Source organism: Ascidia mentula, chromosome 2 (genome assembly GCF_947561715.1).
Source record: "Ascidia mentula chromosome 2, kaAscMent1.1, whole genome shotgun sequence".
Classification (NCBI taxonomy): domain Eukaryota; kingdom Metazoa; phylum Chordata; class Ascidiacea; order Phlebobranchia; family Ascidiidae; genus Ascidia; species Ascidia mentula.
This window is the reverse complement of record NC_138567.1, coordinates 14392535-14409700: the sequence shown is the minus strand read 5'-3', so window position 1 is coordinate 14409700 and position 17166 is coordinate 14392535. Positions and strand designations below refer to the sequence as shown.

General features: G+C 37.0%; 2 protein-coding genes across 6 annotated transcripts in view; both read right to left on the bottom strand.

Moving 5' to 3' along the window:
* Window positions 1–675: 675 nt before the first annotated feature.
* On the bottom strand, window positions 676–4513 carry LOC145890220 (uncharacterized). The gene is made up of 13 exons (XM_082981244.1): window positions 4203–4513; window positions 3982–4137; window positions 3526–3909; window positions 3300–3473; window positions 3087–3177; window positions 2747–3022; window positions 2480–2611; window positions 2258–2422; window positions 1890–2186; window positions 1654–1834; window positions 1285–1462; window positions 1017–1228; window positions 676–953 (listed from the first exon to the last, which is right to left on the bottom strand). The coding sequence occupies exons 1-13, from the start codon at window positions 4511–4513 to the stop codon at window positions 676–678; spliced, it is 2835 nt and encodes a 944-aa protein (XP_082837370.1).
* A 5204-nt stretch (window positions 4514–9717) lies between these two features.
* Window positions 9718–17166, bottom strand: part of LOC145889671 (transient receptor potential cation channel subfamily M member-like 2) — a 39388-nt gene continuing 31939 nt past the window's right edge. For all 5 annotated transcript variants that reach the window (XM_082980668.1, XM_082980667.1, XM_082980665.1 and 2 more), the window contains 15 exons: window positions 17008–17120; window positions 16713–16856; window positions 16194–16309; window positions 15999–16128; window positions 15702–15885; window positions 15287–15440; window positions 15016–15170; window positions 14519–14642; window positions 13901–14079; window positions 13448–13530; window positions 12560–12750; window positions 11868–12060; window positions 11242–11391; window positions 10812–10925; window positions 9718–10600 (listed from right to left, as the gene is read on the bottom strand). In XM_082980668.1, coding sequence (XP_082836794.1) covers window positions 10484–10600; window positions 10812–10925; window positions 11242–11391; window positions 11868–12060; window positions 12560–12750; window positions 13448–13530; window positions 13901–14079; window positions 14519–14642; window positions 15016–15170; window positions 15287–15440; window positions 15702–15885; window positions 15999–16128; window positions 16194–16309; window positions 16713–16856; window positions 17008–17120 — 2147 coding nt within the window. In that variant the 3' untranslated portion in view covers window positions 9718–10483. The remainder of the gene's footprint in view (window positions 10601–10811; window positions 10926–11241; window positions 11392–11867; window positions 12061–12559; window positions 12751–13447; window positions 13531–13900; window positions 14080–14518; window positions 14643–15015; window positions 15171–15286; window positions 15441–15701; window positions 15886–15998; window positions 16129–16193; window positions 16310–16712; window positions 16857–17007; window positions 17121–17166) is intronic.

The window sequence follows — 17166 nt, the reverse complement described above, 5'->3', positions numbered from 1 at the left end:
TACAGTCAATCGCCAAATGTACCACGATGACATACGATTGTATCAAAACATTTCCTAAAACGTGTTGGTAATCCTACATGGCAACAGTATACAACTTCACGCTTTTTCATTTTGTTAGATTGCTTATACATATGGGCTATACAAGTTTAACGCACCAAAGATAATCCTCCTACATATCTTTAATTCAATTCAAACACCAAATTGTCGCAATTTTGCAAAAAACTTACTGTCGCTTTGCAATTCATTGCCATTATGTTAAACTGCACTGGACTGAACAAATAAAACTGTCATTATTTGTACTCATTGGTGATTCCATAGTCACGCCTAGTCATATTTTCTTCATCAGTATGCCTAAATCATTGATATATTTTATTTACAACCAAAATCGCAGTATTGCCGTTTGACTGGCGTTACAAAACATACTGCGTACTGGCAATATCAACAATACAGCAGTTAGCGTTTGGTTCTTTTGGGAAGCGATTGTATAGAATATATCATGTCTGCATCAAACATGGTTAAAACCGTGTGTGTTGACACATTATCATTTACGTAGGGTTCAGAAATTTCAGTACATTATGGATGAAGCTGATACATGATAAACAAGAATAACAGAGCTCGAATTGCTAAACGTGACGTTTTAACTTAAATGTTTGATTGAGTAGACCTCGAGTATTTTTACACAGCGCTTTCTGACTGAAGCACAGTGCGGTGGGTTTGTAGATTGGATTCTTCAGTAGTCGTTATACCACGAAGTTTGTTATACAGCAACTTCGGAGCATTCGAATAGATCAGGGGATTGAGAGAGCTGTTGATGGGGAGAAGGATGATTGCTGACAAAGCGTAGATCACCGGAGGTAAAGGAATTCCACCGAAGTTCATAAAAGCCATGACTGATATTGGAACCCAACACAGAAAATCAGTAACGATTAGACGAAGAATCTTCTTCTGCATCTCTAATTAGAAATAATAAATATGATTATGATTAATCTCCGTTGGTATTGCAATCATAATACAACCATTGTTTTGCCGTTCCGCTCTTCCTTTTTTAATTTTCTGGTTTACTTTTCGAGCACTGGCAGAGGATTTTTTGTAAATCCAAACGTATGAAACCGCCACAAACATGAATGCTATAAAGTTGAGTGTGATGATGGAAATTGAGTATCCCCATGCTTTGTCGTTTGGTGTTACGTAAAGTTTGCTGATGCAGACGCTGTTGGTGCTGTAGTATCTAAAAACGTAGTATACGTTTGCACAATTTTTTCTTAAGTAAATGCATATACTTGCCCTATGTATCCTGAAATTTTAAACATATCTGTGTAATGGTAGTGCGCAAGGATTTGCAGAAAATCATTCCAAGAATTTGCCTTTCGCAGACGCATTATGACACTGCTTAGTGCTTCAGAATTATAACCAGTGTTGTTGTGTTTTAATGTAACAAATCGCTCCATGAAGGATTTCATATCTAAAAAAACAAATGTTCGCTTTAATAAACAGAAGCGGCCTAGTGTTTTTGAATCTAATACCATCACATATGACTGGACATGTTTATGCATAAACAGAAAATATCGAGAACCAAACCTAAAGAATTATTGTACTAAAACAAAATCCTACAACATGTTACTGAAATTTCCTGAATACATGTAATGAACTTACTTTCAAACTCAACAGCAGCGTTGTCGAAAAATGGATTTTCTTTCATCCAAGCTTTCGTTTCAAAAAAATGCTCAAATTCAGATGAAAGTGCAAAAAAGGCAATGAAAATTGAAAGCAGCCAAGAGACGACAATGCAAAGAAGAACTATCGCCAAACGAGGTTTCCTCGATGCAAGGAAAGGCTGAACAGAATATTGGGTTAAAATAAAATTTGGAAGCTATGTGACAAAAACTTACGTTTGCTACAGAATACAAGCGAAATACTGTCAACAGAACCATTGTAAACACCGACGTTTCGCTTGAAAGAATTACTAAAACGCCCATTGCACTGCAGTTCAGACTCGACCTCCATGCAAGATCATTGGCACAATAGCTCCCGGAATACCGGACACCAGCAGCACCAAGCATGAGGAGATAAATTCCCATGAGAAAGTCGGATATTGACAAGTTAAGAACAAGAAGGTGATTTGTCCGAAATGCAGCTGTTGGTGATTTTTCACATGCCAATGTCTTTGTCTCCGAAAACATCACAACCTGTCAAATTATAAATTTTCCATTATATTTGCACATCATATTTTCAGGCCTGAATTTAAGCATCTACCAACCAAATTTCCAATTAGAGCCAGAAAAGCCATGATCCATACGAGGGCTCGTAGAAATGGGTTTGCGATCAGCTCGTATCGTGATGAAAATATATTTTCGTCAGTAGTTTTAGATAGAGTTGGACATTCATCACTCCAGTCAGAACAATCACCCACACCGTTAAATTTCTGATGGGAAATGTGTTATTATATTTGGTTTAATTTAAAAATGGAAAATCAACAAACTTTTTTCTTTTCAACAAACAATGGGTTTTGATTTTCGCAATAAAACCTTCCGTCTTTTGTGCAGTTCATTTCGTCACTTTGGTCATCACAGTTGATGTTGAAATCGCACACTTCATTCTTACCGATAGAAATCTGAATTACAATAAAATTAAAATTGCGATAACGAGAGCAGAAATCTAAAGCCATGTAGCTACCCAAAATTGGATAAACTCTACCCAAAATCAACCAATCAAATAAATTATTAATTATGCTAGCCAAGATTCTCACCTTAGCTCCGTTCAATGCCGAACATTTTACTCTTTCTTGTTTCGTGCAATTTTCCGAGTATTCGTCACTTCCGTCATGACAATCCACAAAACCGTCACAAAATATCGACTCAGGAATTTGGAAATAAAATGCGTTAGTTGTTTTGCAATACGTCAGGTTGCAAAGATAATTGCTTTCATCCGAATAAAAACTTCGATGACTGTTTGGGTCATACAGGTAAGTACAGTCGAGATTATTATCACAGACCAGGTTACTGCTGATATTCCCGGTGTAGTACTTAGATAATAAAAATTTAATCAATAATCAATATAATTTTTATTTTTCTAAAATTTATCCATACCCCGTGTAAATCGGAGTAATACTTGCACGTCCAATCAAGTGCAATCTGACTTGTTAGATGTTGACAATCTGTGGAATTGGTTGCGTTTTGCCTAAACATTAATAGCGTTTGTGATTTATTCTCTTTTTTTTCAACCAAATGTGAAAAGATTTTTTTTTGCGTCGCCACATCTTCAAATAAACGTGCTTTATTGTTAGCTTGAACAATACTTACGTCTGTTTTTCACATGCTGTTATCGTTGTCGATTGACAAAGGCATTCATCACTCAGATCAGGACAATCAATTACGTCATCACAAACTTGTGACCTTGAAATTATCGTTGGGTCATTTATGCACTGGAAGCATAAGGTGTTGTTGAAGGTCACCGAAGAGAATACGCGTATATCCCTGTGAAAACTTATTGTAGTTTATGGCAGTCACAAAATGCAGCAACACGTACCTTGGATCGTCCATAAAATCATGTTTAACCGAAGAATAACACAAGTCACTTCCATCATCACAATCGTAAACTTGGTCCCATAGAAGCTGCTGTGGTAACTTACACGCGACACCGTTTCTAACACATTTGAAACCATGTCCTGTTGTTGGTAATGATGGACAATCATTACATGGATCGCCATCACATACAGTTGACCTCCTCCAACATATTGAATCCGAACACCAGAAGTGAGAAGGGCACAATTTTTGACAAGCGTGATTGTCAGGGCATGTTCCATAATCGTAACAGACTTCCTCTTTGGTTTGAACGCAGGTAGTGTTGCCTGTTTTGGCGGAGTTGAGACATACACCGTCTTCGTCAAAACAGTTGCACAAATCAGGCGACCTGCGTCATACGTTTTTTTGAGAAATTCGATTTATTGCGTTGTACTTATCAGTATTTTACCACGATGGAAACCTGATGTCATTTGCCGAACAGTTATACTCGTCACTTTTATCGGGACAGTCAGTAATGTTATCACATACACTTGATCTTGCAACAACCAATCGGTCAGTTGTGCATTGAAAACACAACTGTTTGTTAAAAGACGAATTAGAGGCAAAACGGGTGTCCCTGTGCATATAAAATAGCATGTTGGTAAATTTATTTGGACACAGAAATACTACCCAGAAATATACCTGATATCTCCATTTTCTGCAGAATAACACAAATCTGACTTATCGTCACAATCTGCAACGCCATCCCATAAAAACAGCTGTGGAAGATTGCAATTCCGACCGTTGCGAACACATTTAAACCCGAACCCGTTATCCCAGTGTTGAAAGGCCGGACAATCGTTACAAGGATCTCTATCACAAACAGTTGAACGTTTCCAGCAAGTTGAGTTGGGACACATGAAGTGTGATGAACATCCACCGTCGCAAAAGTCTTTGTTCTTGCACGTTACGATTTCGTCACAAAATTGTTGGTAGGGTAGAGCACACGTCATGTTTGTTGGTCGGTCAATCCGTGCAGGATTGCAGCTGTGAATGCGGAACTTTGTGTAAAAAGTCAAAATTTACTTTGTCATCGAATATGCAGAATTCACAACATTGTTATTCTTTCACGCCATGAAATGCGGATTAGTTATTCGGATTGGAAATACTGTAGGCATGGGTGTACATCTTAACAGCAAAGCTATGAGATTTTTTTTGCATTGTACAAGTTGACGTTCCAATAATATACACTTTCGAATATAAACTTTTCTTAATGCCGGCATAACTATTGATATTTAACCATATTCACAATCAGGTAATTTTTTGTATGTGTGTATTATTAATATATGTATTATTATTGCGAAGATTACAACTTCCTTCATGAGTCATTTAACGTTGAAAAATGTTCTTCGTCACAATACCCATCATGAGTCATTTATATCACTTCCGACATTGGGCTACCAACGATCCTCTTATTTGAAAAACACAACATGTTTTTATTTTCAACTCGTTTATTTTGCATTAGATTTTCGTTTTGAATTTCTCTTATAGGCCAAGTGACATTAATTTTGAAATGACTAAAAATCCATATTCAGAAAAATGTCTTCTTTTTTAGTAATATACATTTAGTAGCCCTATCGTTACGCAGCTTTGGTATTTTACCTCACATAAGGAGAGAATGGGCTGTATGGACGAGTTGAGGCGTTCTCAATTACCGTTATCCAATTACTAAAAAGCATTCCAGTAGTTGTATTAAAAATTCCTTTCTATAAACTTGCAATATTAATGGTTAGACTTGCCGGAATTGAATTAATCGGAATTGATTGTTTTCAGGAACTGGCAGCTGATCAACGACTTTAATTTCATCACTTGCATCATAGCAATCAACATTTCCATCACAAAATGATCCGGCGTCGATAAGTTTTTTGTCAGCATCGCATTGAAATTCTAGAAGGCTTGTTTATATGTAACCATGCAAAAATAATCAGGCACTTGCTTCCAAAAATATTTTGACTTTCCCACTGTACAGTACACATTAACCAGTTCTAACCTTTATAACAAGCATTTGAAGTATTAGGTTCTATGCAAAACCACTCGAAATATTGGTCACGAATCATCAAGATATGTGACTTCATCATTTAATTAAACCAATATTCTTTCTAATATTTTTACCTGGAATTAGAACATATGGTGAAGATACCGAGCCAGGAATGATGACTAACACTAGGAACAAAATCTTTAAAACGAACATTTCATTCCTGTGTGGTAACTGGAAATATTGGCACTTCTCTCTTACCCCTGCGAATCTGCACTGACTCATTGGGAAACGTTGTAAAACTGACAGCATTCGTCAGTAACTTTTACAAATTTGTCCTGCGCGGATCTGCTGACTGGCTAAAACCGCCGAACTGGGTCAAAACACGAGTTCCTGTCATTGGCACGTGGGCTGACCGCAACACAGTAAAATTCATGTTCTAACTCCATACACGTACACCAGAAACAGGCAGTTTATCAACAAAGGGATGAGGATTTTGTTGGTTACAAACGGATGTCGTTGTTTCTCTCAGCAATACGACAAACAAACCAATTATCTGCCAACGCTCACAAACCTATATCAGCTACTGTCTTTGCACACACTTATGCCCAACTCAACACAAACAAACTTCAAAATGACATAAACGTGAATGCGGTTTAATCCGAAATTTAACCAATGATGTCATTACAACCGAATAAAAATAAAGTAATAAAAAAAAATTGGAACAAATCTGTTATAATCCACGAAATTATTGTGGTTTTTGATACTTAGTGTAATTTTAAGCTAAACGACAACAGCGCGACTAACGGATAAAGAAGCCAAAATAACAGGTGACTCGGTTCTTAATCAATCACCAACGCGATTACAACCACTTCCTCTGTAGGATAATACCAAGGCGCGTTGCGCTGAAACATGAAATTAATCATCAGTGTCCTTTTACTATGGTTCAGCGATAAGATGAACGGCATAACAGTTATAAAAAAGTATGCCGAATTCATTTATTTGTCCCGCGTATACATTAAGAGAACATGAAGTGACAACCGCGGAACTAACAAAAAATGCATAAGATTAACAAACATGAAACGGTGTACAATGAATAGTTTTTTTGAAGCAGAAAGGGATTTTCACCGGCAAGGCTACAGTCCCATGTGACCTAACGCTAAAAGGTACATCTATAAAATATTTTCTGATGTTTTGTGGTCTATATTCGGAAATAGAGAGTCAATTTACTACAATCTTTATAAAACTGTGCACTGTGCTGGAAGAGGTCATGCAAACGAAACATTTCACAAAGTGTTGTCGTCAGCATCAGCAAACAAGTGGAGTGCATGGAAACCTTTCACTCTTTTAACAACAACTTTGAACTGAAAATTTTGAATTTTTTTAGGTAATTTATTTGCGGCCAAGGTGATTTATTTTGTAAAATCTAAGCTAAATTCATTGAAAACAAAATTTAAAAGAGCTAAAATAATTTTGAAAATATATAATCGAGTTTAGAGTTTTTTAATTTGGGTTTCGCGAGCACTCTCAGGGGTTTGGTTAACTTAAACGGTTCCAAGCAAGTCGTGAAATTATGACATTTAGCAACAATAAATAGTGCGATACACTGAAATATCCTGTTGAAATATATATTATTTATTTTTATTTTTTGACCAAACCAGGATTAAACCCACAACATCCCCGCCACTAATCCCGATCAGGTTTTCTTCTTGTTTAAATAATCCTCAAGCTACACCACACAGATGTTTTCAAAAATAATGTTCTGGGTCAATCACGCGGATTTCATTCAAAGATGTTCTTTTGCTCTGCGTTATTCAAGATTTTTGTTGCCATGGAACCCTAGGAGAATTTTTCTTATATTGCAGAATCCTATTTCATATGTTTTCAACAAACACGCTCTCCATACATTAGTGTATAGATCGAAAGTATACTTCAGTGTAACGCAAAATTTAATGTTGCTTTTAGCATGATTTATTCTTCAATGACTAACATGGAAACAATAAAGTTGGGAATGAAATTTCTTTTTTGGGGGGGAGTCAACATTCTGTTTCAAACAACATTCGTGTAATGACAAAGGTCTGTTTTAAATAACATCCGAGTGATGGAAGTAGAGGGCTACGCAGAAGTAATGTCATGCTTTCGCAAAGCAAGGCAGGATCGCCCCACTGCGCAAGCCCTTTATATTTGGCGATCACAGCTTTAATATTCTGAACCTTATAAAGGAGAGGGCTATTTTGAATTCCAATGTGGTCTAAAAAGGGGAAGCTATGTGACTATTTTTAAGACATCCGTGTGGTGGAGCTAGAGGATCGGTTTCAAGCGCCCGACCCATACACCAAGAAGAAAACCTGATCGGTATTCGTGCCCAGGATATCCAGGTTTCAAATCCCGGTGCGGTAAAAAATAAAAAAAAAAAAAAAAAAAAATTAAGATAAAGAACTGTTTTAGCAGTATACGCGTGATGGAGCTAGAGGACTGTTCTAAATAATGTCCATGTGGTGAAGCGAGAAGACTCTTTCAAATAACATCCGTGTGTTGCGACTTGAGGCCTTTTGTTAAATAATATCCATTCAATGGGGTTTGAGGAATATTTTAATTAACATCCCTGTGGTGGAGCAAGAAATCTATTTTAGAGGTCATTCTTGTCATTCACCTGCTCAAGCAAGTATGCAAAATCCCCACACGTTTCCAATGTGTCTTGGTCAAAATTGTTCCAGCACTACCCAAATCGTCAAAACAGGTCATGGTTACTGTTTATCGCTATACGCTTAGGCTGGCAACGGCTAATCAGCTACTTGATCACTATTCGCCCTGTTTGCCAATTAAGCGCCACAGCCCATCGCAGATTAGCCTACAACCAATCCCGAGAGATAAAACATTTGCCTTTTGGCATTGGTTTTGGTGCAAAGCATGTAGAAAGACTGAAGTAGGAATGCGCATGCGGGATAACCAAGGTTGAAATACTAGTGTGATAAACTAAACACTTTCATCCGATAACGATATCAGGATTCGTGCGCAGTAACCTCGGCTTGAATCGAGGCGCATGAAGTAAAGTAAATATCGGCCTGTTTAGTGTCAGGAAAGTTTGCCAGAATCTTTTTTTGATTCTCGCAAATAATGCAATCCTCCTTTTAAAGATATACGACTAATTAGGAATTGCAAATGCTTATTTGAGTGCGTAAGGTAATAAGATTGAGTTGACTATCTAATCATGCGAAACGTCGCTTCAATTTTAATTTAGAATCAAGCTTTTATGTGCGCACGACACAAGGAACAAGCATCTCTCGGTTTCAATATTTTAGGGGGCAACTTAAACAAATACCATAACCATTCAATATGATTTTATACCTGAATATAATCTACATCTAGTACACGGATATATTGATGACATATTATACACATATTCCCCTGCAACTGATTTGGGTGAATCCGATATAATGTTATTGATCACAAGCACTGGGCAACCATCCTATCAGGCAAAATGACTATGAAATAGTTGCGTATAGGAAGCCAACGATAAGCGCATACGGGTTAAGGCTGATGCCCACTGCGTCGGAGCGCCGTCGGAGAGGCATTCGGCGGCGTCGCTCACGACGAAAGAAGTCTATCTATTCTATAACGACGCTAAGATTCATTTGTTACTAGAAAATTTGCCCCCCTGGTTAGTCAATATTTTGACAACAAAAGGAACAAAATTGGCACTGGCTTTTGCAGAAAAATGAATCGTTCAACTGCCCACTCATTTGCATTTTTTGTAAGTTCCAAGTCTTCTCTATGCAATGGCATCAAATTTAGTTGCTGAAAAAGTGCCAAAGCCCTCCTCCAGGGCTGGTTATACACCCCCTGTTGGTCATATGATCTTCCAGGAGGCCCAACAAGTCCTTGCTCTGTACAGTCTCATCCAGGAGCAAATTTTTTTTTTTCAACTTTGAAGAATTTTAGGTCCCTATGTAAGTCACAAGACCCATGAACGGTCATTGGGTAACATGCGGAACAGTCGCTAAATGCATTTACAGCTGAGGGCCTTGAAAACAGGATTTCTCCAATTTAATACCGATATAGGTACTTTAAGCATTGTAGAATGCATGTGAAGACAAACATCGAACAATAGCTGAAAAGTTTTAATTAGCAATTTTAGTTTCGCTTTACATTGATTAACACCTTTGTGATGCAACAAGTTACTCTGTGTAATGAGTTTAATACCAGATACTACAGAGATAAGACAATTGAAGTCATTGAATTATTGTAAATGAGTACAAAACGGATGAAACTGAGCATAACAGAAATAGTCATTCTAAGAACGGCCGATATAAGTACGCGCGCAATATAGATTTGGAATACTGCATGGAAGAAGTAGGAGTTGATTCGTTGCATTTCAACATAAACAAAAAAATTCGCTTTCGTAGAAAAAAAACAAATACTTGATCACTATTAACTTGATGGAAAAAGATTGGCAAATTCACAAAACAAAACAACTTGCAACCAATGTCATTATTCACAGTAAACACAACGTACTGGGATGAGATAAATCGAGATTAAGAGATTAAAAAGTCACTTGATACAGGAATAATCACGAAAGAAAAGCGATTTGAAACGACTTATTTTACTTGATTTCGGACTAACGACATGTATTTATATGAAGTAACGAGTTCAGTACAGCAAGGAAAGTACAAACAGAACCCAATCAAATACAATTTGCAATACTGACACTAAAAAGAAATATTAATTACAAAAATCAATTTTTGAGTTCTGTTTTCTTTAGAAAGTCATGGCGTATTCGTAAAAAAATGACAGAAAAACCAAAAAAAATCACATGATAGGTCGCAACAGCGTGCACAACTCTCTACATCTTAAAATATTTATGTCATGGAAAGTGCTTATTGAGGTTAGTATGTGTCAAATGCAACATATAAAGTATCAGTGGGTATTTCTGGGAGTGTCTTGGTCGTTAGAAATGCGCTTTTCTTATCAGGGCAACTTTTTCAATGTAGTCTTGATGGCTCGCAAACAACTTCAGCGACTTCTCGATTCGTTTCCATTTGGCGCCTTTTGCTTCAAAGCCAGGCTGTAAAAAAGTTTTAATTTGCCTTTTTTAAACCGGCTTAAAACTATACACTGCGTTGAATAATTCACAGGACTGTTATAATGCGACCAAAGGTTATCAAAATACAATGTCACAACAAAACACTTCTGCAGATACCACTATGAGGTCATGCTAAAATATTTATCCATTTTTATGACGTCATAATGGTAGCAAAACAATTTATGATACTCACAGACACAACCAGGTTGCCAAGCACTTCGCCACTGTCGTCATGGAAATTCATGGCGACTGATTCAATCCAGCTGTTGTCCGTGTTGCGATGATCGTCTGCGTAACCTCGGAATACCTGAGGTTGATAGTGACGTCACAATTAACTAACTTAAACTTACGTTATATTTGCCTAAAAAGATTTGTTGGGAAAAACGCTGTGAAACAAGTTCCAATGCCAAAAACTTCATGAGCCATTCAAGATTCTTATGTTTGTTCAGAATACGTCAATGTTAATATATGAACTTAGGGGATGGGAATGCAACCATCTCGAATTACTAAAAACACTGTTACTAAATTTGTTGAAAAACTTGCCGTCTGCCACAAAAGTGTAACTTTTATTACCAACAGTTAATGGAAACAGGATAAAAGTAACTTAATCAATTCATTCTCACCTCAACGCCGTTTTCTTTCAGGAACTTCCTCAGCTTATTTTTCAACTCCTTGAGTTTTTCAGGTTCCATGTCAGGATTTCCACACTCAACTTCCTCCTCAAACTCGCGTATTAAAGTTTTACTCACTTTCTCTCCAGGGTCGACCATTCCCTGGTGAAACAATGTTCGTGATGTTCACTTTTAACCCAATATTATACCTATAACTTCAAAGCATGCAAATTAATCTGGTGTGAAGACTTAAGTCTGCGAGTTTACGCTTTTAAGAAAATACTTTTTTGTCTGGTTGAACAAGTCAGCTGATACTTTTTAAGTAACTTTGAAATAAGATGGGTCGTTGGTTCAGTTTATCGTCCATATTCCGGAAAGTTCTACACAAGGGAGTAAAACTAAGTACAATCTATGACGTCAAAATGTACAATGCAGTTGATCCACAAGTACGATAAACAGCACCATGGATATAAGTTGCTGAAGGTCCTAACTTCATATCACAAAAACAGAGTTGTTAGCCCCTATCGGCAGTTCATTGTCATACCAGATCTGGTGAAGACATATTGGTTTAAACCGATAATGTAAATTAGACTAGGTTTAACAATTGAAATGAAGCCGAGTGAATCGAAAACACTTACTCCGGGTATCGCCCAATCTCCAGTGTCTTCACGTTTAATGGCGATGAATTCCAAGACACGTTTTCCTTCAATTTCCAGATCGTTGCCATCGTCACCTTTTACCCATCGAGTTACAATGGGGTCAGCAGCATGATTAGGGCCGTACCTTCCGAGCAGACCTCGGCCCCACACCCCAGTGCGACCCACAGGGTTTCTGCAACAAGCATGTGGGTCAATACGTATCATGCTGTTATATTAAGGGAACATAAAAAATTATGGTGAAATTATTGATTATGGTGAAACGTAAAAGACAGATAGTTATGTCAACAACAACCATACTGTCTGGTTCTTGTGATAATTTTGGCCAATTCTCTTGTATAAGTACTGTTATTATGATTTGGGAGACACATCTGTGTACCTAGTACAACAAAGGGCATTAAAAAATGGTATGTTATCTATTTTACAATTTGCAATAGTTGGATGAGGATCAATTGGACGTAGCGTCAAATTTAAAGCAATATTCTAAACGGCTTCAATTTTAATATATATATTTGTACAGTTTTAAACAGTGTTGCTAATGAAGGATTAATGTCTGTTGAATTTTGATAACGTAGGTATGAAACTATACAGATGGTGTAGAAATGTAGTTTTGAAGTGTCATACAACATATTAATACACATTTAATTCTTGTTGTGAGATATGTGCACAATTGCCTGGGAAGATCGTTGACAATCAAATATTTTCCCCCGTGACTTCGTCTGTCTACTTTGTAGTTAGAATCGTATGCGTTGAATCGTGGACGCGGATTGACAATAGTGCCCTCCAGTGGCGGATCAGCCCAAGGTGGGTTTTTCTTAACCGACTCAGCCGTGTATAATTTTGGTCGGTACGACGCCATTGGGACCTGAGAAAGTAAATTTTTATTTTTACGCTGATGAAAGAGATTAGCCAGGGCCACAAAGGTTTTGTAAAAGTAGTCTTTCTATTGACCACTTGGGTGGTTATAAATAACAACGTTTTAGATTGGCGCAATTTTATAAAGTGGGGAAATTAAGGGAATCACGTGATAGAGAGTTGGCCATTTCTATACAAAGTAAACTAAAGGAGTCATTTGCTCAAGCAATGCGTGACACATATTTAATAAATAGAGAAAACGTCAAAAAGTGACTACAGGAATCAGCCTGCAAGTCGGTGACCGATGGATTTTACAAATCAATATTAATATTCCTAGAACTCCAAAAAGAGTAAAAGACGATCAGCGCCAGTATAAGATCTTTATTTATTGGCAGAAATATTAATTTCGACAATCGGAACCTTCAGTTTATGTCTAAAAAAGAATAAGTTTTAAAATAAGTTTAATCGCTTCGGTTTTTGTCTTGTTGAGATTTATGTTTTTGTTGTGGTTTTTAATTTTTTATTGCTATTCTTTTTTAGACAGAAAAATTAACATTTCTGTAAATAAATAAAGAACTTACTCCTTATGGAGTTCCAGGAATATCATATTAAATAACGTCAGCATTGATTAACCAATATATAAAGCCCATCATTGTCGCTTGAGTATAAAATATTAAAGTTTTGTGACACTAAATTCACTTTCTCACCGTCCACGATACTGAAATCCCGGGAACAGGAAACCGACCCACGTCGCTTTGTGGATATGGACTCGTCAGCGCCTTCACGTGGACTGAAAAAAACAATAAATGCGATGTTTAGGATAAACCTTGGTTAAAAAACAATTTCAAATTAAAATGATTGAAATGAGACTTTAATTATTACTTTTGAGGAATTGTGGTGATTGTGGCAATAGAAAGCGGCAAACTTTTTCTTATACATATCCTTGTTTAACAAATTGTATTAACATACAATGCTGGAACTGGATCCTGGGTCTTTAGCATAATTCGAATTCGTGATCAATAGAGGGTGATCATTCACTTTAATATGGTAACTGCTATTTGTCGACTTGTACAAATAATATTTTAATTATTACCCCACTAATATTACCCCACCATCTCATACATTATATTACTAAAACAATGAAAATTCACGTTGAATACCATTTTGTTCTAGATTTTTTGGCACCGTATTGTTGTCTTGCATCGCCTGCATAATCCACTGCAGAGACTCGCTCACTTGTCCCAGGTTCGCTTCCAGTTTCTTCACGCGTTTACTGATTTTCTTCTGACGGGAGAAATGTTCGACGAATCCCTCGATCGAACTCACCACATTATCCAACCTGCAGAAGCGAAATCGTCATACACCGAATCACAAGATACTTAAGCAACCAACAACCTAAAGTATGTTGATATTGGGCAAAGGTGGACAAACTATTCGGCTCGTGTGTACGAAATTATTAAAAATTGCCCGTCCAATGGGTTATGAGAGTAAAATTGGACGACGTGGTTTCCACAGATTTGGATCACGTGCCACAGTTTGTCCATGTTTCCACTCGAGTTTCAGTGAAACGAACTTCGAAAACTATTTAACAAAAAGTCACTAAATGAAGAGGCATTTTGCAATGTACAAAAACTGATATTTATATTATAAGGTATTATAATTGATGACAGGGCTCAAATCACATAATAGTATCCCTCAAGGATTGTCAAAACATCCTTTGCTGTTGTATGACAACCCCTGTATCCAGTAAAAAACTTGCGGCAATCCTCGGCACTAACCGGTCGTTTATTCCTTGTATCCGGGTCGGTAGAGTAAGTGCTTCCTCTGCTCTTTTCCCGGACAAATAAGTATCAGTGTTCCATTGTTCGAATTTACTCAGGTACTCGTATGACTTATCACGGTCTGACAAATTGGAATGATAGTAATTTTAATACATAGGGATATCATGTACTATAACGTTGATACATAACGAAATTAAACTTAATTTCCCAAAAAATTAAACCCAAATTGACCGAAAAAGTTATTGGACGAAACACCATTTACTTAGTTTAAAAGCTAGTTTTAAAGATTTTAAAGATCTTGAAGATCTCTCTGTGCTATTCGCCAATGTTATTGATACTTGGTTTCTGATGCTTGAACAAACATAATTTTTAATTTTTTAGGAAAAATCAAAAATCACGTCCTCATTTCCTCATTGGTGACCCCGTTTTCCAACATGCATTTGCAAACATATGCGAAAGTAAATTTTTTAAAACCACATTCAGCTAAAGCTCACCATCCTCAGTTTCACCCCTTGCCAACTTCCACAAGTACCAAAATAGACTAAACGGAGCTGGAAAAGGTGGTCGAGTTCGATATTCTTCGATCAGTTCGTATCGCTGAAACTTCCAAATAGATTCGGTATTTTCTTCAAGCTTGGTGAATGTGTAGCTGAAGCAACATGTATGTATTTTATACAATCTCGTTACGCAAATGTATTTCCAAAGTAAATTATCTGTAGCCATATTTTAGTTGTTATAATTCTGACACAATTACAAGCAATATACCTGAACATGGCGATCAGAAGGTTGAGAAGTAGGATGTTGGCTAGCAACATGTAGAAGGCTGAAATAACAGGAACCACTTCTTGTTGCTGTGGACAACGCTGGTAACCGGCGTTTAGCAACGTCTGGTTGTTCGTGCATTCGAACGCAGAAGAAGCTTAAGTTAAAAGAAGAGATTTGATAATTCAAAACCATAATCAAACAGAATTGTAAATTCCTCATGCGCAGGGTTAATTTTTTCTGTTCAGATCAGTTTCTTTCACAAAAATAGTATTAATAAAAGCGCTATAATATATAATTGTATATGATGGGTTTTGCGCAAAGTAGGAAAATGTGAAATGATGCATAAAGGTTTGTTATCGCAGTGATTGGGCCCAGAGGAAAATTCTCCTTCCATTCAGCATTAGTCAATACTCACTCGGGTCGTAGTTTATTTCGTCGAGGAAAAGCTCGCCGTATATTTGCCAGTAAGGTTTGTAGAAGATACCGTAGATCGCCGTTCCAATTCTTGTCTCGTTCGGGTAAAGCATTCCCTGGCTTGTCACTCCGTAAGCGAATAAGAAGATGGCCACGATGAACACGAAGAACCAGAGATCTTTCAACTTTTACGAAAAAAAAACAGATCTTACATGGACAGAAACATCATAACACAAGTCATATTTATACTATAGAGTAGAGGTCGGAAGGACCTTTGGGCTTCATTATCTATGCTTACCATATTGCCGACCATCACAACTTTCGGTCCGATTGTTTGACTCAAAGTGAAAACATGCAGCAACCGAATGCAGTAAACAATAAAGGAAAGAGACAGGATTATTCGTGAGGGATTCAAGTCAGAGTGAAACCTGAAAAACGATTGTTTTGTTGTCATTCTTGAGGTTGCTTACAACAAAATGATGCTTTTACAAACCTTAAACCGAAGCCCAACAAGAAGAGCAGTAGAGCAAGGGTATCCATTTTGTTCCAGTGATCAGCGAACCAAAACAGAACTTTCTGTTCCAAGTTTTTGTTCTTCTGTCTAACAATCTGAAATAAACGTAAACTATTTAGTATAATGGAGGACTTGCTTAATAACTGTAGAGGGATCTAGCCCTCGGTTAGGCATTGTATATTTGCCTGCGACAGCAAATCACTTTAGTTGCTCCTGGAACACTCGTTTGTGCTTCAGGTTTTTACGGTCACGTGTGAGCGTGCAGTTTTTTCCTTATCTCCGCTATCACCTACTATGGGTTCGTTTCTACACTGTAGTTCACAGTGTGAGCTTGAGGTGATAGCGTAAAGAAAAGAAACTGACGATGCTTACGTAAGCGAAATCGATTTTTCACACTAAAATCTGCTGACGTAGATCCGAGGCTTGTTGCTTCACTATATACACTATTTAGTATAACATTTATCTACATTTCTCTTTATTTTTTGTTAAAAAACGAACCGCGTATATCTCGTCCAAGGAGAGGATCAGAGCCCAAACAACCAACAACCACTCTGGTATGGATGGCGCCTCCAGTGTCGAAACTGAGCCCGTGTAGGGAAAAAAGTTGAAGAGTAAAATGTAACTGAACAATACCAGGAACAACTAAAACAAAAGTCGAAAAACGATTAGGTTTTAATATCAGTTACGTCACGACTTATAACAATTACATAGTAAGAAAAAACTGTTAAAAACTAAAAATATTCCGTTTCTCAAAATCCTGGTTATGCATGCTAAAATTTGATGATAAACGCACCAGGTGAAAAATGATGTTAACAACATATTTGGTGACCGGAGCTCCATGAAAGATAACAAACTTTGTTTTTGGCGAAGCTTTTTTTACAATTTCACTTCCACCATTTTCAAGGTCTGGATAAAAAATCGGTAAGATTATTTTTATGTCTTATTTGTCAAT

Coding starts and splice junctions, on each gene's coding strand:
- LOC145890220 (XM_082981244.1), bottom strand. CDS start 4,513: ATGACGTGTGCTCTACCCTACCAACAATTTTGTGACGAAATCGTAACG. Junction 3,023..3,086: donor ATTACTCCGATTTACACGGG/GTATGGATAAAT, acceptor TTATTATCTAAG/TACTACACCGGGAATATCAG. Junction 1,463..1,653: donor CGCTGCTGTTGAGTTTGAAA/GTAAGTTCATTA, acceptor TTGTTTTTTTAG/ATATGAAATCCTTCATGGAG.